This window comes from Scylla paramamosain, unplaced genomic scaffold (genome assembly GCF_035594125.1).
Source record: "Scylla paramamosain isolate STU-SP2022 unplaced genomic scaffold, ASM3559412v1 Contig4, whole genome shotgun sequence".
In the NCBI taxonomy this organism is placed as follows: Eukaryota; Metazoa; Arthropoda; class Malacostraca; order Decapoda; family Portunidae; genus Scylla; species Scylla paramamosain.
Window position 1 is genome coordinate 484,048 of NW_026973669.1, and position 25,049 is coordinate 509,096.

Genomic DNA, 25,049 nt, shown 5'->3' on the forward strand with positions numbered 1-25,049 from the left:
GTCGAGAAATCCATCCTCTCCGGTATCTTCAGGAGTTTCGGAGGTTCGTGTGCAGATAGTTATCCCCACAGCAGTTACACAATCTCGGGTTTCTAAGCCTAGTAACGTAGGATCAGATAAGCCTCGCGGACCGAGTAAGGTACCTAATCAGGTTGGCAAAAAGAAGCTTCTCTTTGGGTCTTCTCTGTAAACCCCCTTAAATTGGAAGAATTCAAGATTCCACATTGGAACTGTTGTGGTTCGCGTGCCTCCTGGGAGGAACTCCGGGTATTGATTTCTATGCTCTCTCCTCTTTGTACTTGTTTGTAAGAGACAATGCTCGGAGATTCTACTCACTTTAGTCCTCCTGAATATCGTGCTTTCTTCTCCTCTCTTACTCCTGGTCAGGGCCACTGCCATCTTTGTTCGTAATGATATTCTTTCTATGCACCTGCAGATTCACTCACCGCTGCAAGTTGTTCCTGCTAAGTGTTTATAAATCGTTTTTATACATTGTGTTTTCTCTATCTGCCTCCCGGTGTTCCTATCGAAAGGAAATGAACTTGACAACCTTTTACATACTCTTCTTTCTGTTTTTCTTTTATTCAGTGATCGCCATCCTTTGTGGGATAATGATGAAGATGGAGTCGGATTTGGTGTTATCTTTCCTTAATTCTGATAAGGCGATAGCCTCCCAGGTGTTGCCTCCATTTTTACGGCAGAATTGTCTGCCACTATTTTAGATTTAAGAATTAATTTTACTCTTCCCACCTCATCGTTTAAATTTTTTTGCTATCCTGGCAGTGTTCTTTCCATTATTCAACATATTAGCCCTTCTTCCCTTCACCCACTTGTTTTATCGATTCTTGAGTGGCTATAACTTTTACAGCATAGAAGCTATAACATCGCATTTTCCTGGGTCCCTGCACATGATGGAGTTCAAGGGAATGAGAAAGCCGACAGGCTGGTTAAAGAGGTGGCAACTCGGTTCGCTCCTTCCAACCCCATTCCCTTTTATGACTTATACTCTAGTTACTAGAGTATAAGTCATAAAAGGGAATGCCACCCACGTACTAGAGTCTAGTACGTGGGTGGCAGTTCTTGCTAGTTGGCAGGGCAGGTGTGAGGATTTGGTTGCCACCACTGACATGGGTGAGATAACTTCTATAACTTTTATAACGCTCAGAGACTGCACTGGCTCATCTCCAGAAGGGTCACACATCTCACTCATGTTTATCTCGTCTCGAGAAACCAAACCATTTCGTGAATGCTTATAGCGTTTTTATTCCTGGAAGAACGTTTAGGCGTTGGCCGAATTGGGGAATTCCCCATGAGCTGCTTTGCCGCGCTTCTACAGGACCAACTATCGGTTTAACACCTTCGTGGAAAGGACAGGTGACCGTCCTACCTCCTCCCTCCATCTCTCTCTCTCTCTCTCTCTCTCTCTCTCTCTCTCTCTCTCTCTCTCTCTCTCTCTCTCTCTCTCTCTCTCTCTCTCTCTCTCTCTCTATCTATCTATCTATCTATCTATCTATCTATCTATCTCTCTCTCTCAGCATTATATAATGTGTGAATAATTTTCTTATAATTTATTTGTTCATGGTAATTGTTTCGCATAATCTCGATTTGGGACAAAGTAGATTCGTCGTCTGTCATCGCCGTCACATGATTGGCTTTGGCTCTTCGAGCTGTTGCTTTGGAGGATGTAATGATATGACCTCTATTGGCCTTTCTCTTCTAAAAATACTTATTTCTGTTGTAAATAAGTTCTTTATTCTGCCTGTAAAGAGCACGCGAGCACTTAGGACTTGCCTCCATCGTGGGAGTGTCTCTCGAGAGGGTTAGCCATCCCTCTCTCTGACCTGAGGCACCTTACCCTACCGGAAAGCACCCCGGGTGATCAACGTAAATGACAACGCCCCAAAGCTATGTTGTCAAATGTTGTGATATTTTTTTTTAAACCCAGACTATTTATAGCACTGCATGGTTTGATGAGGTAAATAATCCATACTTAATACTTGAATTTCAATAAAAAGTAAAAGGAACTGATATATTTCATAGAAATTGTGTGATGTGGCAGAGTAGCTAACGAATCTTGGCCAACGCATAAACGTTCTTCCGAGAATAAAGCGTATAGTTCCCTTACAATACGATAATATGACATGTCCCAGTCTGTTGGAGTTGCGGGAACGGTATCTTTTCCGTTGCTGTCATGAGGATGGGATTTTCCAGATGTCGATGATACTTGAAGAGAGGACTCGTTAACCGGGACATGAGGTCTTTAAGAACATAAGAACATAAGAACATAAGAAATAAGGGAAGCTGCAAGAAGCGACCAGGGTTACACATGGCAGTCCCTGTATGAAATATACCTACCTATTTCCATCTGTTATCCCCATCCATAAACCTGTCTAATCTTCTCTTAAAGCTCTCTAGTTTCCTAGCACTAACAACATGATTACTGAGTCCGTTCCACTCATCTACCTCTCTATTTAAGAACCAATTTTTTCCTATCACCTTCCTAAACCTAAATTTTTCAAACTTGAACCCGTTATTTCTTGTTCTACCCTGGTTGCTGATCCTAAGAATTTTGCTTACATCCCCCTTGTTATAACCCTTATAAAGACTTCTATCAGGTCCCTTCTTAACCTACGTCTTTCTAAAGAATGTAAATTTAACAACTTCAGTCTCGCCTCGTGAGGAATACTCCTCATCCCCTGTATCCTTTTAGTCATTCTCCTCTGTACTGATGTAGGGACCAGAACTGCACAGCGTAGTCTAGATGAGGTTTCACCAGCGGCAAGTATAACTTTAATATTACTTCTGGCCTTCTACTTTTAACACTCCTAAAAATGAATCCTAGTACCCTATTTGCCCTGTTTCTGGCTTCTATGCATTGTTTCCCTAGACGGAGTTCAGAGCTAACTATAACTCCTAAATCTTTCTCGTACCCTGTACCTACCAGAGTTTGGTTGTTTAATGTGTACCTATTGTGTGGGTTTCCTCTACCTACGCTAAGTACTTTGCATTTACTGATATTAAATTGCATTTGCCATCTATCCGTCCATTCATTCATTCTATCTAAGTCTGCCTGCAAGGCGATGGCATCCGATTCTGACCTAATTAATCTACCTATCTTTGTGTCATCCGCAAATTTACTAACATAACTACTAATTCCACTATCCAAGTCATTGATGTATATTAGAAATAACAATGGCCCTAATACTGATCCCTGTGGCACCCCATTAATTACATGACCCCACTCAGATTTCGAGCCGTTTATTACAACTCTGTCGCCTGTCACTAAGCCATGACTCTATCCAGCCTAACACCTTTCCATCTATCCCGTGTGCCCTAACCTTTCTCAGGAGCCTCTGATGCAGTACCGTGTCAAATGCTTTGCTAAAGTCCAGTTAAAGGTTGTCATAACTATCACCATTATCCCTTGCCTGGTAAACTCTACTGTAAAAACTTAACAATTTCGTCAGGCAAGACTTCCCCTTCGTGAAGCCATGCCGTGAGTGATTTATCAAGTTATGTTTGTCTAAATGCTCCCTAATGTTCCTCGCTATTACTGACTCCATTATTTTACCTACAACAGAAGTTAAGCTGACAGGTCTATAATTAGACGTTAAAGTTTTGTCTCTTTTCTTAAAAAATGGGTACTACATTAGCCTGCCTCCACATTACTGGTACCTCACCTGACTCAAGTGATTTCCTAAAGCCAGAAACTAACGGTTCGCTAATAACCTCTTTGCATTCCTTAAGTACTCTGAGATATATTTCATCTGGTCCTGGAGTCTTGACCTTTTTAGCCTATCTGTCTCTTGTTCCACTATCTCCTTAGTTATGGTAATATCTGTCTGCTCCTCATTCTCATCTGCTCTAAACATCTGTTCACTACTTGGCATATCCTGCATGTTTTCCTGGGTGAAGACAGTTAAAAAGAACTCATTCAGAATTTTATTAATCTCTTCCCTAGAACTAACCAGCTCCCCATTTGCTGCCTTTAATGGACCTATTATATCCTTATTCTTCGTCCTGCATATCTGATAAAAATCCCTTGCTTTCCGTCTTCGCTTGGCTGGCTACTGGCTGGCTACTTTTAATTCATAATTGCTTTTAGCTTTCCTCGTTAACCTCCTGACTGTTCTAACTCCTTGGGTCAGTTGTTGAGTCTTGTATCAATATTCCCATGATCATTAATATCTATGCCTCCACGTCATATTGTGCTATTCACTCAGCTTTGAAGCCTTCAGAACAGTTCTCCATATCCGTCTCAAATATGACGACGACTGTCTCTCTAATCGAAGTAATGTGACGTTTACACCAGACATTGCTGCCAAAGCTACTCTTGAAACAATAAATTTTCTGCGTATTGGAGACAACGACTTAATTGCTGAGGTCATTCGATCAAACAATGTAATTAACAGCGAGAATGATTATCGTCTTAATGTCTTTGATGATGCTGAGGAACGTCCCCTGAAGCTCGCCACCCACCTACGTCCTACTAGTTTGTAGGGAGAGGTCAAGGTAACTACAAAGGCAGATAGGAGTCCTCCTTACAATTAATATCAAGAAATATGGTAAAAGTCTCTTGATAAGAGCTAAAGATTTAACGCAGGCGATGATGCTCCTCCACCTTCCTTGCCCTTCTCATAGGATCCTCGAATCTACCAAACTACAACGAACATTGAATTACTGTAAAGAATGTATTTACAACCAGCACCGATATAAACTCTCAAAAGATGACATCCTTCAGCGAGTGGCCAAGATCAGAAGAGTGTGTAAAATGAATATGCTCAATTTTATGATTGTTTTCTCTCTGAACTAGTGTAAAGACTGGCCCATTCTCTCTCAGTAAAGTAAATTCGTTGACCGTCCTTTAAAATGCTACTGGTGTTATGGTTTCGGTCATGGGAGGAAAAACTGTCAAAATCGTTCCCGGTGCGGTCATTGCTCTTTCCTTGACCCGCACCATATTCCTGAATACGAATCGAAACCCTACTGCTTTTGCTGCAGAGAGGTTCATCCGCTACGTTCCCGAGAATGCAAAGGGATACCGTCTCGAGCAGGGCGTCGTCCAGCTAGCTAATTCTTATTTTACAAGTCGATGTAGTACCAGACGAGAACTTCTTTTCAAACAGAAGGATGGTAGGGCAAAAACATATGCCTCCTCCCTCCACTCTAGTTTTTCCTCCTCCACAACAGGTAATAATGTTGTAACACCTTCCTGCCTTTCTCAACTATCAATTGTTGCCTCTCCTCCTTGTGAAAATATCGCTCCTTCAGTTTCCGTCAGCAACAAGTTCTCTGTTTTGGAGGATATCAGAAATAAGCTTTACTGCATCTTCACCAGCTACATTATTGTCCACGCCCCCATGGACTCTCACCCACGAACGACTATTAAAACTTTTAAGCCTCCAGAGACACATACTAACAACTATTCCTCAGTCCCACTTAAAACGTTCCCGGGGATCTTCCGACTCCCTAGATTCGACGGATGTTCCCTCTGGAAAGATCCCTTTTAGGAGCGTTAGATGACGTGATTCCTCCACATCCGAAATGGACCTGGAAGGTTTCTCTACCCGTCTTCCGAAAAAAAGTTCTCCGAGAATGATGCCAATATGTCTCTGTCAAGGAATCCTTCTTCTCCATTGTTTTCAGGATTTTCAGAGATTTGTGTGCGGGTAGTTATTCCCACACCAGTTACTCAGTCTCAGGTATCTATGCCTACAGGACCAGATAAACCGAGTAAGGTACCTAGTCAAGTAAGCACAGGAAAGCTTCTCTCTGAACCTTCCCTGAAAACAACCCCAGAATACTAATATTAAAGATTTTGCAGTGCAATTGCCATAGTTAAAAATATTAATATACCAAGCTTCTAAATCTTTTGGTTCTTCCCATGTCCTTTTCAATGTTTATTTTTTAGTGGTCTTTCAACATTTTTACCATACCTATAATATTGTTTTAGATATTAATATTTTAAACTGCAAAGTTTGCAGAGGCGCCATATGACCGCGATGTTGCGGTGCAATAAGCCATATCAACCAATCAATCAAATCTATAACTTCCTGTCCATGGATATATGTCCAGGTACAGGAGTGCCGCTGAGAGACTGCACTGGCTCGTCTCCGGAAAGGTCACCCTCGCCTCACTCATGGTTACCGTATGTCCTGGGAAACCCAACCATTTTTTAATGACTGCTCAGTTCCCCTTACAGTGCCACACTTTCCACTAGAGTGTCTGTCTGGTGGAGCTGCGTGAGCGATATCGATTCTGTTGTCCCGGTGAGGATGGGACTTTCCAGATGTCGCTAATACTTGGAGAGAGGGCTCTCACCCTGGGACATGAGGTCTTTATGTTTGTGGAGAATGTTTGTCTTTTAAACAATTTAGATTATCTTATAACTGTTCTTTTATTTATTTAATTATTGGTATAGTATTGAGCCTAACTTTATATTTGCACTGCAAAGTGGAAGCAAGTGAGGAAGACACGTAATGATCAACGCTTGAGTCTGCAATCTTTGATGCTTTTGAAGTCGATGTTGCGGCTCCATAACCCGCGATGTTGCGGCTCCATAATCTAAGTCATTCAATCACTTTTTCAAGGGACACCTCCTCAGATGCACTACACAGCAGCAACAAATACAAAAATAGGCTAGACTCATCCATGTGGAAACATAGTGAACATGAAATTATATATATATATATATATATATATATATATATATATATATATATATATATATATATATATATATATATATATATATATATATATATATATAATGTTACGACTGATACAAAACCTACATAAAAACGCATTTTAGTGATTTGTAGATCACCTCAGAAGAGGATAAAAATTATTGTATACATGCGTTCTAGTTACTTATTTCTATATCTGTAGAAATACTTGTGTACATTAACAATAAAATAGTTTTGTGCAAAACAAAACCTGCGATATGTTAAGCGTGTATATATATATATATATATATATATATATATATATATATATATATATATATATATATATATATATATATATATATATATATATATATATATATATATATATATATATATATATATATATATATATATATATATATATATATATATATATATATATATAGCGTACATTTATCTCCGTATATAGGCTCACACATTCCATCATAACTCATTACAGATCTCAATGCACTCAGATTTCCTGCGTTGCACGCTTTGAGCCTCCTCAGTGCCATCTTGTAATGGCCTCCGAAGTTGGCTCGCCGAGTGCCATGGTGCGCGTTAGTGTACGGGGTGTAACACCAAATATCACAACTTTCGACCTCTAAACTCAAGGAAATAATAAGAGGTGAATAGCAAAATTTATCAGTGTTGTGTTTTCTAATCATTCTTTATGCTAGGATACGAGACGAACAATGCCAGACGTACAATATTGGGTCAGTGGAGTCAGTACCCCTGTTTCAGAATAGCTTGCGCATCACTGTTGTGATTGAGGTTGCACACCACTTGTATCGAAAGATTGTTTGTTGCTTGACTTGCTGGATGTTACTGGAGATGACGGTGGCAGGATAGATGGTGGTGGCTCGTTGATTCTCTGATGAATTAGTGGTAGCGTGGAGTACGTGGGCAATGGTTTAGATTATTATTCACTGTGGGAGTAAAGTCAACACAAAGACTGACAGTACTTGTTTATCTAATGATAGACAGAGATGTACACACGTGATATCGTGACACAGATTACGACGAACATGACGATGCTTGATTCTCTCTCTCTAAAGACTTACTGACTCTGAACTGATCTCTGAACTGATCTGATGTGCTCTCTCTGGAACTGAGTGGAACCGACCCTACCTATCCATACAAGCGTTATTTATGTGAAAGAAATGGATCAGGATTCAGAATCTGAGATGTAGAGATGATCAATCATCTGTCTCCAAATGGAGTGAAGGGATCAATGGTAGAGGTCGTTCTTCTGAATAATGACCAAGGAGGAAGACAGGAAAGCAATGCAAGTGTTTTCCCTAAGGACTGGCAGGAATGTATGGAAGGTGTGGTATTCCCTCTAGAGGGAGATAGCATGGAGAAGTTTAAAAATAGGTGAGAGCGGCCATGTAAGGACAGCGGACGTGGAATGAAATATATGAATGATGAATATATATATATATATATATATATATATATATATATATATATATATATATATATATATATATATATATATATATATATATATATATATATATATACAGTATATTCGTAAAGAGAGAGAGAGAGAGCGATGTTGCGGCGCCATAACTTAAATCACTCGGGGGGAGAGAGAGAGAGAGAGAGAGAGAGAGAGAGAGAGAGAGAGAGAGAGAGAGCGTGGTAGTTCAGGGGATAGCAAGTGTGACTACAATACAAGTTGTCCCGGTTTCTAATCCTGATCACGGCAGGGATTTCACCTAGCAGTACCAGTCACCTGTGATTGGGAACGTAAAGACGGTGGGAACTGGGCACATCCGCCAAAGCCAAAGAAATGTGACGCTACCAACCCTACGCCGACGTTCAGCACACCTTTACCTAAGATTCGCATTTTTATGCAATTTTATAATCCGGTGTCACATGACCTTAGTTGTTCTGGTGTCAAACAGGAAACTTTCTGATTACTTCACTCCATTTCCTTAAAAATTAGTAATTTGAAGAATACCATTCACGCTCATCTTGCAGTTATTGGTTCCTCAAATGTATATCAAGACTTCTCTCAATAAATAGGAGAGAGAGAGAGAGAGAGAGAGAGAGAGAGAGAGAGAGAGAGAGAGAGAGAGAGAGAGAGAGAGAGAGAGAGAGAGAGAGAGAGAGAGAGAGTATACCCTTACATATAAGGAGACTTTTGTTCGCTTTTCTCCACACCTCCTGTCTCACCTGAAGCCAGCTTGGGCCAGCATCGTGCCCAGCTGTCCTGTACCCGCCGCCACGTCCAGCACACGACACGTGGACCGCAGGTGCAGCGGGACATGGTTCAGTATCTCATCAAGGGCAATCTGTGGACCGTTGTATGTCCCGGGCACCATCATCTATAGTGGGGAAGGACAAGGACGTGTATGTATATATATATATATATATATATATATATATATATATATATATATATATATATATATATATATATAAAGGACTAGTCATAATTATTTGGCCCTTACCCCTTGGAGCGGCCTTCTAATGGCGAAAAAATAGCGGTGTTTACTGAGGTATAAATATGTACATTTAAAATAACTGGAAAGTAACTGGGCCAGCAGAATGCAGCGGGAGAGAGAACACAGTGTATAGAATCCACGCCACTGTGGGAAGAGAATTCATTCATAGGAACACCACCCTCTTTGGAACCTTGCCTTTTTTCACACTGGTTTTCTTCATTTCTCCAAATCTGTATCATTACCATGACACCTGCAAAGGAATTGACTAAATAAGTAATTACCTAAACTATTGGACTAAAGAAGGCAGACCATGGAACTAAAGAAACTAGTAAAGTCAAGAAATGCATGGCGCGATTTCGGGAGAAAGGAGAGCTGGAGACACCATGCCAGAAACCTAGAACGAGGGGTCCTAGGAAGACTTCTCGAAGGGCTTTTAATCAGGAAGCGTACCTTAAGAGTCAAATCCATAAAGAACAGCAAAATCTCTGAAGGATAGCAACCCTGAAGTGTCTGGGGGAATTCCATGCGTACTATGTCATGTCGTGTGCAGGAGTTAAGTTACATCTACCACTCACCAAGGAAGAAACCTTTTCTGTCAAAGGCACAGTGAGATAGCAGGATTGCCCTATGTATGAAATATCTTGTTTGGGGTGAGGAGAACCGACTGTCATTGCTATGGTCAGATAAGGGTACATTTCACGTGACATGCAACTTATAAGATCGAATGTTTCAGCGAAAAGGCATCGACCGCCTCGACCCTTGTTATGCGCAGCACACAGTAAAAACCCAACACTTTACTGGGGGGTATGGGAAAACTTGTTGTTCTTCCAAAGAATGTCAAAGTTAACCAGCATGTTTAGCTGGATTTGTTGTGTGACCATCTGCCCGATTCTTTTAAGATCACCAACACCAACGTCTCCCAGCAAGAAGGTGTCCCTGCCCAAAGAGCAAAATATGTGGCCAATTGCACAAGGATTGCATGTTACCCTTCATGAAGGATTGGCCAGGCAATAGCCTGGTTCAGTACCCATGCTTGAAGCGCAAATCATGAGTTCTGATACAATATCTCAATTGATACAGTCAAGAACGTTGCTCTGCCATTTCCTAGACATCTTGCGAGTGTAAATATAAAGAAAGACAACCTACCACGTATTAAAATGTAAACTAAGCACATTCTTTCATATAAATTACTCCATGTATTTACTGATAAGCTGTATGGGAAAGGAGCAGTGGCATGTCATTCCTTAGTTTTGGCTGATTCTTTTCAGCCTGCCAGTACGGGTCAACGGTGCCGCTCACCATAGGGGCCATCTTCTGAAGTCGTCCTGTGTTAGATGGTGTTTGGGTTGTGTTAGGTGTTTGGGCTGGGACGGGAGGCCTTAACTCCATCGTAGACAAATTTTCGAATCATGAGGGGCCAATTTTTAAAACGAGTGGCCACCTTGGGGATGAGATACCCTGTCCGCGGCGGCCAGTGTTTGCTGCTCTCGTAGTCCCAGTAGGTGCTTTCCTTTTGCCCCTGAACCCGTTTTTTTTTTTTTTCTTTTTTGAAATAATAATAATATAATATGGGTAAACATGAACCTTCCTCTGGGACGGTCGACCAGGCCTTTGAGACGTTACCCTATGGTCGTGATGGTGATGTGCAGGCAGAAGCTCGTAGTCCCCCTGCTGTTGCTTCCCATGGTGAAAGACTCAGTTGTTCAGTCTTGTTTTGATATTCATGATCATTAATGTCTATGCATCCATGTCATATCGTTCTGTTTGCTCGGTTTTCAAGCCTTTGGCAACGGTTCTCCGTATTCCTCTGAAATACGGAGAACCAATGGTGAAATACAATGGTGCCCCTCTAATCTGTGCTGTGTGACTTTTACATCCGACGTTAAAGTCAAAGCTGGTCTAGGGACAATAAATTATTTTCATCTTGGAGACAACAACTTAACTCCTGAGATCATTCGATCAAGCAATGTAGTTGATAGCGAAAATTATTATTGTCCTAATGTCTTTGTCGATTAACGTGCCCTTAAAGCTCGCCGCCTACCTACACACTACTGGTTTGTAGCATATTATAGGAAAAGTCGAAGTAACTTTACCCATGCCAAATATCTAGAAATAGACATTAGAGTCCTCCCTACAAATAATCTCAAAAAATATGGTAAAGCTGTCTTGATCAGAGCTAGGCGATGATGCTCTTCCACCTGCTTTGTTTTCGAATCCATCAAGCCACACTGAACATTCAGTTACTGTAAAGGATGCACTTACGACCAGGACCTAAATGAATTCTCAGAAGTCTCCTACAGTCCAGATAATGCTGAACGAGCGGCCAAGATTAAAGGAAATAATAACATGAGTATGCTATTTTTTTATGGTTCTTTTCTCCCTGAACGTGTAAAGATCTCCCCTCTTTCTCTTTCAGTGAAGACGTTTGTTGACTGTCCTTTACAATGCTACTGGGGTTATGAGTTCGGTCATGGGAGGAAAAACTGTCAAAATCATCCCCCGTGCAATCACTACACAGCCCTTGACTCGCACCATACTCCTGAATGTGAATCGGAAGTCTACTGCTTCTACTGCAGAAAGGCTCACCCGACAATGCAAAAGGTACTGTCTTGCGCAGGACATCCTCCAGCTAGCTAATTCTCAGTTTTTTTTTTTTTTTTTTTTTTTTTTTTTTTTAACTCTAGGTAGTCTTTTTTAGACAAGGATGGTGGGGCCAGAACATATGCCTCCTCCCTCCATTCTAGTTCTACCATCACCACTAAAGGTAATGAAGTTCTAACACCTTCCCGCCTCTCTCAGCTATCAATTGTTTTCTCCCCTCCTTGTGAAAATGTCTCTCCTTCAGTTTCTGTCAGCAACAAGTTCTCTGTTTTGGAGTATATCACAGAGAGGCCTTCCTCTGTATCTTCAGGCAAGCCGCCCTCCTCCTTTTCAGCAAAGTCCTCCACTGCATCTTAAGAGCTCGAAGTTTCACTTCGGATTTCCGTCCATTCCATTTTCAGTGATTCTTAGGATCAGCAACCAGGATAGAACAAGAAACAACGGGTTCAAGCTTGAAAAATTTAGGTTTAGGAAAGAGATAGGAAGAAAGTAGTTCTTAAATAGAGTGGTAGATGAGTGGAACGGACTCAGTAATTATGTTGTTAGTGCTAGGACATTGGGGAGCTTTAAGGGAAGATTAGACGGGTTTATGGATAGGGATGATAGGTGGAAATAGGTGGGTATGTTTCATGCAGGGAATGCCACGTGTAAGCCTGGTGGCTTCTTGCAGCTTCCCTTATTGCTTATGTTCTTATCTTCTTATGGAGGAGGAATAAAAACAAGAAGAAGAAGAAAGAAAGAAGAAAAAGGAAAGGAAAAAAGAAAGGAAAAGAAAAGGAAGAAAAAGAAAAGAAAAAAGGAAGAAAAAAGAAAAGAAAAAAATGAAAAAGATAAAGGAAAGGAAAAGGAAAAGAAAAAGAAAAAAAAGGAAAAAAAAAAAGATGATGAAGGAGAAGGAGCCAATATGATACTCTGCCTGCTAGACAGAGAGAGAGAGAGAGAGAGAGAGAGAGAGAGAGAGAGAGAGAGAGAGAGAGGGGGGGGGAAGGAGAAGCCCTCCTGGGAGTGAGCGAAAGACAGGCCCACCCTTTCTTGTCATATGCAAGGGATTTTTACATTTCGAGATGCGACTCTGCCGATACAAAAAAATGAGTTTTCACCAGCGGTGAGGTGTCCAACAGAGTGAGTTTAATTTAATTAACCGTACTATCTAAAGGAAACTACATATTAGCACTCAAAATATAGCATTTTTGCCAGCCTCGTATTTATTTGATTGCATTAAAAGAACACTATAAACAAAACAAAAAATAATTACATAAAATGAGACGAAAATTCAAGGGTTGTAACACATCATGAACTAAATCAAACTGTTCAATAAACTCCCCATATATTTGTTTGTACTAACGAGTACAAGGATAAAACAAAAAGTAAACTGGTACATTTTTGGTGCAACTGGAAATTAAATTTATCAAGCAATAAAATGTAACCATTTATAACCAGATTTGGATTTTCTTTAATGACGAAAAGAATTTCCTATTTACAAACAGAGAAATTTGAAGGCAATGCAAAATGTACAGGTCTTGTTACATTAGAAAACCTTGAGGTACATACGAAGATTTACGAAACTGATTTAAATGGTGAAAGCTACAATCTTATTTTTTTAAAGGGAGAGTGTCAGCGTCTCATACGCGGTGTATATTCCATTCAGCGTCACTCTGTCCTTATTCAACCAAGCAAATCACGACAGCTGCACTAATAACACGATCAAGGAAAGATCAAGGGCATCAAGGACAGCGTGGTGGCGCAAGAGATGCATTTACACGGTTTTATTGCCAGAAGTCTGGCAATAAAACCTGACATCGGTCTGGTTGCAGACCATCTATCGTAGTCCTCTATCATAATCAGATGAATAACCTCAGGGCCCTCACATTCATGAAAACATCCCTTGGCTCCTGAACTAAAAGGAAAACCTGTCTCGGCCTGATCCCTTCTCCCCCCCTTCCTTTTCCGACGGTACTTACTTTGTCATAGGAAGCAGACCAGGAGTCGTAGCACATTGTCACCTGGTCGGGTTTAAATCCAGGCTGGTGGCACTCTTGGTTCTTCCGGTACGCCAAGCTCTTGACACTCACTTCACTCATGTTGGAAGGAGAAGGCTGGGTGACTTCACTCATGTTGGAAAGGGAAGGCTGGCTAGCAAAGAGAAGAGAAGGAACAGCATTAGCCCGACACACACACACACACACACACACACACACACACACACACACACACACACACACACACACACACACACACACACAGTAAAGATGACATTAGTATGGCAATGAGCATGGAAATGATCAACGAGTTGCGTGTACAGTCACTCTTAGCGAAAAAAAAAATAATAATAACATTATTACAGCCTTACATTTTACAGCAAACAAAACCATGAAGAACAATTTCAATATTTTACATATTATTTCATTGTCTTAGAGCCATATTGATCATATTAAATCTTTCTTCAATTCTCTCTCGACTTCTGACCTTTTGCCTCTTACAGAAACATGGCTCTCTGATAACGGATATTTACCTCTGTTAACAGATATCATTCTTATCTTACTAGGGTATTTCGATCTCAGAGTGGTATTTACGTATTAAAATTCATCATAATAATGAATTTCAATCGCTAAAAGAATAATTTCACCTTTCTAAAAAGAAATTTTGAGATAAACTGTTTGAGTCAAACTGTAGATTTTCGTACTGTATGGAATTTACAGAAGACGCAAATCTTTTTTTTTTTTTTCATAAATATTTAATTCTTGGTGGCGAATGTAAAGAACATGCGATAACACGTGACACCCCGACGGTACTCTGTTGACAGGTCAGGTGAGGTGCAATTGTCACCCCAATGCCCCACCCACACTCACACCACACACAGGAGGTCAGGTCGTCGCATCTGCAGTACTCAGATCTACAACAACAGGAACCTTTCCAAACCATCCCACATATACAGTGTACACAGGCAAGCAAAGGATGTTATAATAAAGTAAATAATTATTTTCAAAGAGATTTCATATTTGCTAGACCATAGCAACACAAAAGAATAGTAAGTGGAGAATTCCACGAACTTGATAGGACCCTATCAACTCATTCCCCAATAAACAGTGGCATCGCCAACCCTCAGTCACTCTTTCCACACATATCTTGACAGACTGCGCTTCCTGACAGCACTAACCTAGGAGAGTCATCCCTCTTTCACCACATGTCATTACATAGATTTCAATGGAAAGTTCGTTCCTGGAATATTACTCTTGCCATTTTTTTTTCTTTTTATAATTTATCTATATTCCTAAAAATTGTATTAAATCCCCAAAGGCCAAAATGCCCATAAAACTGCATTCCGAAATACCTCTCCACCAACTCCTCTGACTATAAAAAAAAAAAAAAACTTTTATTTCCAGCAAAGCACAAGTTAACACAGGCTTCGTCCAACTGGATCAACCTGTATCTGCATGACTTAAACAAGTGTCTGATCTTCATTAAAAGAGTGTCAAAATCTTTCAAGATCTAACTCCCCTAGTAATTTCTCGCACCTTGCCAAAGGCATCTCCAATAACTTTGTATCTTCATCTGTCCTTCCTTTATTTCAATCTGACAGCACAACTGCCATCTCATCTATTTCTAAAGCTGAACTTTTCATTCAATCAAACCTTTGCTAAAAGCACTACCTTGGTTGATTCAGAGCTCATTCCTCCTTTTCCTCCACCATCTGACTACTTCATGCTACCTATTAAAATTTTTCGCTGATGATTTTTCCATGCCCTCCCTCGCTGACCTTAACCCTCAGAAAGCTTACGAACCTGATCGGGTCCCTCCCGTTGTTCTCCAAAACTTTGCCTTAGTGGTTGCACCTTACTTAGTCAAACTCTTCTAGCTCTGTCTAACAACATCTACCTTTTCTTCTTGCTGGAAGTTTGCCTAAATTCAGCCTGTTCCTTAAAAGGATGACGATCCCTCAGTCTATCGCCCTTTTCCTTTAATTTCCTGCCTCTCTAAAGTTTTTATTAATCTTTCGTCAACAGGAAGATTCTTAGAATTCTATCACTTCAGAGCCTTCTATCTGATCGCCAGTATGGGTTCCGTTGAGGCCGCTCTACTGGTGATCTTTTGGCTTTCTTACTGAATCTTGGTCATCCTCTTTTAAGGATTTTGGTGAAACTTTTGCTTTTAGCTTAGGCATATTAAAAGATTTTCAGAGTTTGGCACAAAGTTCTGATTTCCAAACTATCCTCCTATGACTTCTATCCTTCTCTCTGTAACTTCATCTCAAGTTTTCTTTCTGACAGTTATATTGCTGCTGTGGTAGACGGTCACTGTCCATCTTCTAAATCTAGTAACAGTGGTGTTCCTCAGAGTTCTGTCCTGTCACTCACTCTCTTCCTGTTATTCATTAATAATCTTCTAAACCAAACTTCTTTTTTATATCCACTTCTTCGCTGATGATACCAGCCTGCCAGTTACTAGAGAAAGAAAGGTCATCAGTGGAGCAAGTGATGTTACTGATTTACTCTTTACAGTAAAGGGATCCAGCGCCTTTAAATTTTGGAAAACAGCATCATCAAAGGGGAATCTTTTGCTTATCTGTGTTACTGCTTCCATCAGAAAAGTTTGACGACGTTGCTTAAACACTTGCACAACTTATGTTGGGAGTGCTTGGTTTTGAGAGAAGAGACATGCCTACCTTAGCTCCAAGATAGGTACAAGACAGTTCCAAGACAGATACAAGACAGTTCCTGAAAGTTCCAGGGATCCTTGTATTCTACATTACTCATGGGTGTCTTTTGCAGGTATTCATATTTAATGTAAAGTTCCAGCAAAGTTTTGAAGGATTGCAAAACTGATTTGTGCAGTGTGTGAATCAGTCTAAAAACTGGAGATACCACTTTGTGAAAGGGTTATTTAGCTTCTGCAATATGTTCTCACATGACAAGAGTCTGTCATTGAGGACAGCTCTTGTTAAGTACACCTTGAGTGCTTCATATTGCTCAAGCAGCCGACACACAACCGTGTGTAACGATAACCACCGTGTCTGGCTTGGATGAAGCAATTTATGACAAAAGACTGAAATTCTTTCAGTATACCCATTCGTTTTGGACTGCACTGGAAGTATGAAAAAAACATCACGTGCTAGATCCTCAACATCTTTAGGCAAAGTTGCGCATGCATATGCGGCACAAAGATCAAAAGGAGTAACAAATGCACTTCATAACAAAAAGTTTAGGTATGTCCTTCTTTACCAAAGTGGAAAGCTAGTTGTGAGTTCCCAGCATAGAATTTGCTCCATCCGCACCAAAGCCGATCAAATTTTCTTAGTAAGGAATGTGGTTATCAGCAAAGAGAAAAAAAAATTGTACCTGCATCATAAAGTACACTTACAGTTGCGTCTTGCAAGGGAATCAGTCCTAAAAGGCAATCTGCTACTTTGTCACCTATCAGAGTTCTAACAACCATACATAAATGTTTGGTACAAAACAAATCTGTGCTCTCATCTACAATCGGTGAAAACTTTGACTCTTGCAACTTTTATACTAGCAAATCAGAACTCTCCTCACCAGTCACATGGTTTACAATGGACGTCAATTTTGTCCATCCACATTTTAATTCCTTTGCAATCGCTGAATCTGGACATATTCCTTGGATGAGTTTGGGCATGTGTTCCACACTTTTAATTGGTAAATCATTCTCACAAATGAATGCTGCAAGTCTGATTTCACTTTCCTGCACTGATTCATGATATTTTTTTTCTTTACCACTCACACCATGCATGATAAAGATAGAAGGCTGTTTGGCTACTGTAGTGCAATTTTCTCCGCTCCTTTCCAGCTGAATGCTGTTTTAACTTCCATTTTGCCAGAACTGACAGAAATATGAACATTGCAAGCACAAAGAACCCAAACAACTGTCCCTTGGAACTTGGCATCAGCCTTCCCTTAAAATATGGTTCAGATTCCCACGCTTGACTATTTTTTTTGGCATATTTTGCCTTTTTTTTTCTAGTGCCTCCACTTTTGCCTACTGATCCCTCTCTTTTCTCGGACGCCATAGTCACCATAAACGGCAGCAGCGTTCCTCCGACAGGACCCACGCGTCCCCTACAAAAAAAATTAAATAATAATAATTTAATGAGTTACTTTTTTAACAAGCATAAACGACAATAATTCGAACTTTTATTTATTTATTTTTTCAGCCAAAGTGCACTAATAAAGTAAGTGTGCACGTGGGCCATCATATATATATATATATATATATATATATATATATATATATATATATATATATATATATATATATATATATATATATATATATATATATATATATATATATATATATATTATTATTATTATTATTATTATTATTATTATTATTAAATCGTCAAAAACATATTTATGATCTATAAAGTGTCGTAACTACAGGGGGCATGGATGGGCACATGCCCCTCTATGAGAAGCCGGTACCCCCTCAGGTTCCCCTCCACTGGCTACAGCTGCAGTGTCACCCCGTGTGGTATGGGAACCGTGTTCCACTAGATAGGACTGAGGGAGCATGTAATAATTTTTACTGATGACTTTACCTCGACCTCAAAAAAAAAAAAATATATTTCCTCTGCTTGAAAGAAACATGCCTCTGAGTCTCAGTTAAATCATTATACTTCCTGTTGATCATTTTTAACACCAACGAACATAATTAAATTACAACAGTTACCCTTACAAATTTCCTTTTACACTACAGCAGTGTTTTTAAAACTGGTGTCCGTTTACCCTAGGGGATACGCAGCATAGATAAAAGGGGTACGTGAAAATACGAAGAACACACACACACACACACACACACACACACACACACACACACACACAGCATAACTTACCATGTTTTATAAAGGGAGAGGGATGGGTACCTAAAGGAAGGACGCGTAATGTACGTGTACCCAAATATAATATAATATAAATATAATATAGTTGCGTTTAATCAGCCATAGGAATAACATAACAGTAGAAGGCGAGAAAGTTTGGACAGCACTGCCCTACAGTACTTAACACACACTAATAGAATAAAATTAATAACATTCCATAGCCTGTACATCAGATGTATTCTTGATATTGGTCAGAATGCAAAATCTCAGCGAGGGTGGGGGGAGTCTTGGCACTGAGGCTACAAGTACTTAGTCCCCACCAAACCCTGCAGCTGTAAGAGTTCTTACCTTTCAATTATGGCGAGGCACAACTGGGTACTCGCAGGTCGCAGCAGTATGAACTGCTCCTGAACTGCCCCTGGGCCTTGGACCTCAGCGTAACTGCGAAACTGCCACCAATCGGCTGGTAATGGGGTGGTGCTGGCTGTGCCTCTCTCTCTCTCTCTCTCTCTCTCTCTCTCTCTCTCTCTCTCTCTCTCTCTCTCTCTCTCTCTCTCTCTCTCTCTCATTTAGTTTTCATGGATTTCTAACTACCTGGAAGCATAATTTATGTATATTTTATGGAGAACCTCTCACAATTCCGTAGATTACGGCAATAATTCGTGATTTCTTGAAATTTATCTGAATTTCAGTAGATCTGGCAACACTGGTCTGAGACCATGTGATGCTCTTTCTCCCTTCGCTCCGCTAGCTAACGTGTTTCAGGCGCAGGCGAAATTAGCACTGATTTGTTTGCATATATTTAGAAAGTTTACTGAGTACAGAATAGGCTTAGAAGTAAGTATAATTATTCCTCACGTAACTTATTTGAAAAATACTACTCGACTATTTCCCCATAATAAACAATTAGAAATTACATATTTAATTAACACTAAGAATGCGTTCACTGAGTCATCCTCACGCCAGCATCTTGGACTTGCATCTTTTTGTCCGTCTGCATGTTGGCTGCTGAAAATACTCTATTGGAATATAAATGGTGTTAAAACAAAAAATAGAAAACAATAATATGATTGTGCTACTAGTAAAATGGTTTGAGTTGTTGGTGATGTTAACGCACGTTTTGGCTCAAGTGCTCGAAATCTATTATCAAGTGAAATACCTAACAAAGCATTGTATAAATATCCACAAATACTTGATGAAGTAGCGACACCTAACGATAATGCCCACGTATTGTCGTCATTGTTCTCTGGAAATGGTTTACTGGTTGTTAATAATTTATAAGTAAACGAAAGATATTTCCCAAGCAAGAAAACTTTTAAGAAAGCAAACCAGTGGATATCTGAACTAGATGTTATAATCGCATCTTATCAACTAATTGAGAACATTGAAAATTTGGATGTGCATCAAACGGAGTGCTTACCATCGGATCACGCCCCCATATCTTTAAATATGACATTACCGAACGGTGACCTCGCTTGACTCATTTGTGACTCGCGCTCGTTGGTTGGGCGGCCACGCAGCGCTGGAGGGGCAACGAGCGGGAGGAGCCTTAGCCAACGTGCCTGTTAGTTTTGCGGATATAGATATGCATACAATTTCTAAAAAAAAAATATCTCCTAACGCCCTACCGGATGTTGATGTTGATGTTAATGCTTTTGTTCATAATGTGTCTGATACTTTGAACTTGTGTGCCGTTCATGTATAGGCAACATGAGAAATGGAGACTGCAGAGGCTACTAATATACGTAATAGATGGGAAACGATCCTTCAGGAAAAGGATGACTCACGCACGGTGTGGAGAGCAATTAATTGGAAGGGAATGCTTCAGGATACTGTTCGAGACAATACCTCTCCATCTGATCAGAAATTCAAGGAGTTTTGTGAAAGTAGTTTATGTAGTGATGATTCCGTGTACCAGCCGTTTGATCCTTCCATCGATGCCAATATACCTATTTTAGACGACCCCATATCTTACGAGGAAGTAAGTACTAAAATCAAGAACATGAAGCTGAACAAAGCCTGTGGTCCTGATGGAGTTCCACCTAGCGTGTTTCAAAGCCTTCCAGCACATTGGATAGTCTTGATCACGGGTTTGTTTAACCTAATATTTCGCTCTACTTCCTACCCAGTGTCTTGGACAAATGCTTAGATGTTGACGATTTCTAAGAGAGGAAGACGGAGAGAACCTAAGAACTACAGGGGAATAACTATTATATATTCGATGGCAAAGCTCTATGATTTGATATTGTGTGCTGGATTGAACCAGTGGTTTAAGCATTTTAGGGAACTGGGGGGAGCACATCCTACATCATGTTTGATATTTTTTATTTATATTAATGACTTGATGAAAATGGTAAAAGAAAACTGTGAGCCAGATGGGTTCTTATCGTGGTTACACCTGTTGATCCTTATGGATGACACGGTGTTGTTATCGACAAGTCGGGTTACCATGAAGAGAAAGTTGTCAATAGTATGTCAGTTCTGCAGGGAATACGGCATGAAAATAGATGAAATGATGAAATTTATGGTCATTTGTGGACATGCTTTCCATCACTGTGGAAGTTTGCAGGTAAATCATTGTGACAGCTACACCTGCCTCGGATCACCATTCACGGTAGCGACTCGACATCACGGGCAGTCAAGGCTCACGCTAAAGATAAGATGGCACACTTCAGTAAATTTGTTTCCTTGCACAAGAATAATGTTATCCCATTTAGTGTAAAGAAAAGAGTGTTTGATGCCATCCATCTACAGTCTTATATGGATGCGAGTCGTGGCTGAATGCTGATTTAAAAGTGGTAACTAAATTATATAACTGGTGCCTGAAACAGATGCTTGGTGTTAGAGGAACAACATGTAATGACGTCTGTCCAGCCCTCCATGCTCTTATTCTTATTAGAAGTAGACAAAGGAAATTTTACTCTAAGATGTATGTAGAGCGCTCTAATATGGATGATGACTCCTTTGGCTTTGTAATGAAGATTGTAATGGACACGAGGTACAGCACCAAAGCGTATGTTACGGAACTCGTTGAAAACAATATGGATGACTGTACAGTTTTAATGGATATACTTAAAGATAACGTCAGACGCTCTCTATCATCGAGAAGGATTACATTTAAATACAATGAATCCTCACCAAACTGTGCGATTGATATAAACAGGCACACCGAATAGCATTCACTCGCTTTCGTATATGATCTCATTCATTAGCGATAGAGAAAGGCAGATGGAATTGGCCGTCTGCCAGTCGATGAGAGGCTGTGCGCTTGTGGCAATGTACAGACAGAAGAACATGTGGTTGTGGAGTGTTCCTTAACACATGAGGTTCGTAACACCTACAAAATTCATAGTATTCATGATCTGTTGTTTGGTCGAATGGGAGACGATGATGTATGTGACATTATTTACAAAATACTAATGATTTGTTCCTGAATAGTTCTTGTTTACATAGCATTAGAATTATATGTCATCAACAATATGCACCTTTTGATGGACCATGTTTTGTAATATGTATATATGTTATATTATATTTTCTGATGTGGTCAATAAAATATCTTTCTATCTATCTATCTGTCTATCTATCTACGTCCTTCTTCCGGGCACTCTGCTGTAATACTCACAGCTCATAACTCATTTATTTTCCTGCTCCCCGAACTACACCTTCTGAGTCTCATCAGAAGCATTCCTAGGAATCTGCTGAGTCCCTAGATTCGATGGGTGTTCCTACTTGAAAGAGAGCGTTAGATGATCCTGGGCCAAACTTCACAAAAAATAGTGATTCTTCCACATCTGGCAATGATGCTCCTCCATCTACCTTGCCCTTCCGATGGGATGTTTGAATCCATCAAGCCACACCGAACATTCAGCTACTGCAAAGGACGCATTTACAGCCAGGACCTGTACGAATTCTCAGAAGATGACATCCTTCAGCTACGTCCTGATAATCTTCATCGAGTGGACAGACTTAAAGGAAATAGTAATATGATCATGCTCACTTTCTATGGTTCTTTTCTCCCTGACCGCCTTAAGACTGGTCCTTTTTCCCTTACAGTAGAGGCATTCGTTGACCGCCCTCTACAATGTTATGTTTATTATGAGTTCTGTCATGGAAGGAAAAACTTTCCAAACCATCCCCGGTGTGGTCACTGCTCAGCCTTTCACTCACACTCTACTCCTGAATGCGAATCGGAACCCAATTGCTTTTACCGTAGTGAGGATCACCCGCTACGTTCTCGACAGTGCAAGAGGTACCGTCTTGAGTAGGACATTCTTCACCTGGCCAATTCTCAGTTCATTGGTCTTTGTAATGCTAACCAGGAATTTCTTTTTCGACAAAATGGTGGTGGGGCAAAGAGCTACGCTTCTTCCCTCCACTCTAGTTTTACCTCTACCATACGAAGGTTGTGATACCTTCCCGCCTTTCTTCTCGTTCTCGTGAGAGAGTCTCTCTATTAGTTATCTCTATTAGTTATCAGTTATCAGCTAAGCCCTCCAATGCATCTTCACCAGTTATATCACAGATTCCTCGTCCAGGAGTTCATATTGCTGATGATCATCCTCCATTGGATCCTCAACCACAAACGACCTCCAAGACTTTTATACCTCCACAGACAAATACAAAGAAGTCTCCCAAGCTCCCACCGCAGTCCCACCAGAAACGTTTCCGGGGGTCTGTTGAGTCCCTAGACTCAATGGGCGTCCCCCATAGAAAGATCCCGGTGGAATCATCAAATGACCCTGAGCCAGACGTAATCAAAGTGATTCTTCCACATCTGAAATGGACATAGAGGTTTTCTTTGCCACTCTTCCCAATAGGTCCTCATGGATGAGCGATACTATACCGTCTTTGTCGAGGAATCGTTCTCCTCCGGTCTTTTCGGGAATTTCAGGGACATGTGGGGATATCTATCCCACACCAGTTACTCAAGTTCAGGTTTCTGCTCCGACAAGTAATGTAGGACCAGGTAAACCTCACCGTCCAAATAAGGTACCTAGTCAGGTTGACAAAACTCTCTCTGGGGCTTCTTTCAAAACCCTTACAAAATAGTAATATTCAAGATTCTGCAGTTTCGCGGTTTGCGTGCTTCCTGGGAGGAACTCCGGGTGTTGATCTCTAGGTTTTCTCCTGTTTGCATTTGTTTTCAATAGACAATGCTCGGAAACTCCACTCACTTTAGTCCTCCTGGATATCGTGCTTTCTTCTCCACTCCAGTTTCTGGTCAGGCCCGCCATGGTGGCACCGCCATCTTTGTTAGAAAAGATATTCTTTTATCCAGATACAAGTTCACATGCAGCAACAGGTTGTTGCAGTTAAAATTTATATAAATCGTTTTTATACATCTGCCCCCTAGAGTTTGTGATGAAAGGAATGAGCCTGATAACCTTTTAAATGCTCTTTCCTCTCCTTTTATTTCATTGGGTGACTTGAATGGTCGTCATCCTTTGTGGGATGACGCTGTCAACATTCGTGGTCTTTTAATTGCTAACTTTTATCGAGGATTCAGACTGAAGACTTTAAACTGTGAAGACGTGACCTATTTCCACAGTCAAACCGGTACCTTTACAACAGTAGATCTCTCTCTCTCTCTCTCTCTCTCTCTCTCTCTCTCTCTCTCTCTCTCTCTCTCTCTCTCTCTCTCTCTCTCTCTCTCTGTACTTCTAATTCTTTTCTTGATTTTAACTGGAAAGTTTTACCAGACTTGTTCTATCCCTTGATGAGGGGACGGTAGCAGACCCTAAAACAGTTGCCGACCTGCTTGTTGAGCACTTTGCTAGTCTCTCTAGAAATAACCAAACTACACCTATGGCACTTCTCCGTCAAGACTTGGAATCTGTTGGCGTTCCAGTGCCAGGGTTCTTCCACAGACCCTGATGACATCCCATTCCTCTTTGCGACACATGTCCGATAAAGGTTTTACCTTTTTAATTGACCTTTATGATTTTATATGGAATACTGGTGATTTTCCATCTTTTTGGGGTGTGGTTGTAATTATTCCCATTCCAAACCTTGGAAAAGATCAGCTAACGATCAAATATCGCCCCATTTCTTTAACTTCATGCATTTGTCAGATGATGAATATCAGGCTTAAATCGTTTTACTTGGAGAGAAGCAGTTACTTGTCTCCGGTTCAGTATGGTATGCTTTTTTTTGTCACTCAAGTCTTTCATATGTGAGGTATTTGCTAATAAGCAACACCATGTCAGTCTTTTTTTTATTTAAATAAAGTTTACTACACATCCCGGCGTCGTGATATTTTACTAAATCCTTCTCGAGTTTGGTCCCCGTGGCTGACTCCCTCTTTTTATACAACAGTTTTAATCTCATCCTCTTTTATGGGTACGAGTTGGTGGCGAACTGTTAGGAGTTCGCCCACTTGAAGATGGCGTGTCACAAGAAAGTATACTTAGTCTTACACTTTTCGTTGTAACTATAAACAGTGTCATTGGT

At 40.4% G+C, this 25,049-nt stretch overlaps 1 protein-coding gene across 1 annotated transcript in view; it reads right to left on the reverse strand.

The window, feature by feature from the left end:
• LOC135096483 (methyltransferase-like protein 27) overlaps positions 1-25,049 on the reverse strand; it is a 54,832-nt gene that overhangs the window by 25,265 nt on the left and 4,518 nt on the right. The window contains exons 2-4 of the mRNA XM_063997988.1: positions 18,948-19,048; positions 13,726-13,897; positions 8,892-9,043 (exon numbers count right to left, since the gene is read on the reverse strand). Of these exons, the coding sequence (XP_063854058.1) occupies positions 8,892-9,043; positions 13,726-13,878 (305 nt within the window). The 5' untranslated portion in view covers positions 13,879-13,897; positions 18,948-19,048. The remainder of the gene's footprint in view (positions 1-8,891; positions 9,044-13,725; positions 13,898-18,947; positions 19,049-25,049) is intronic.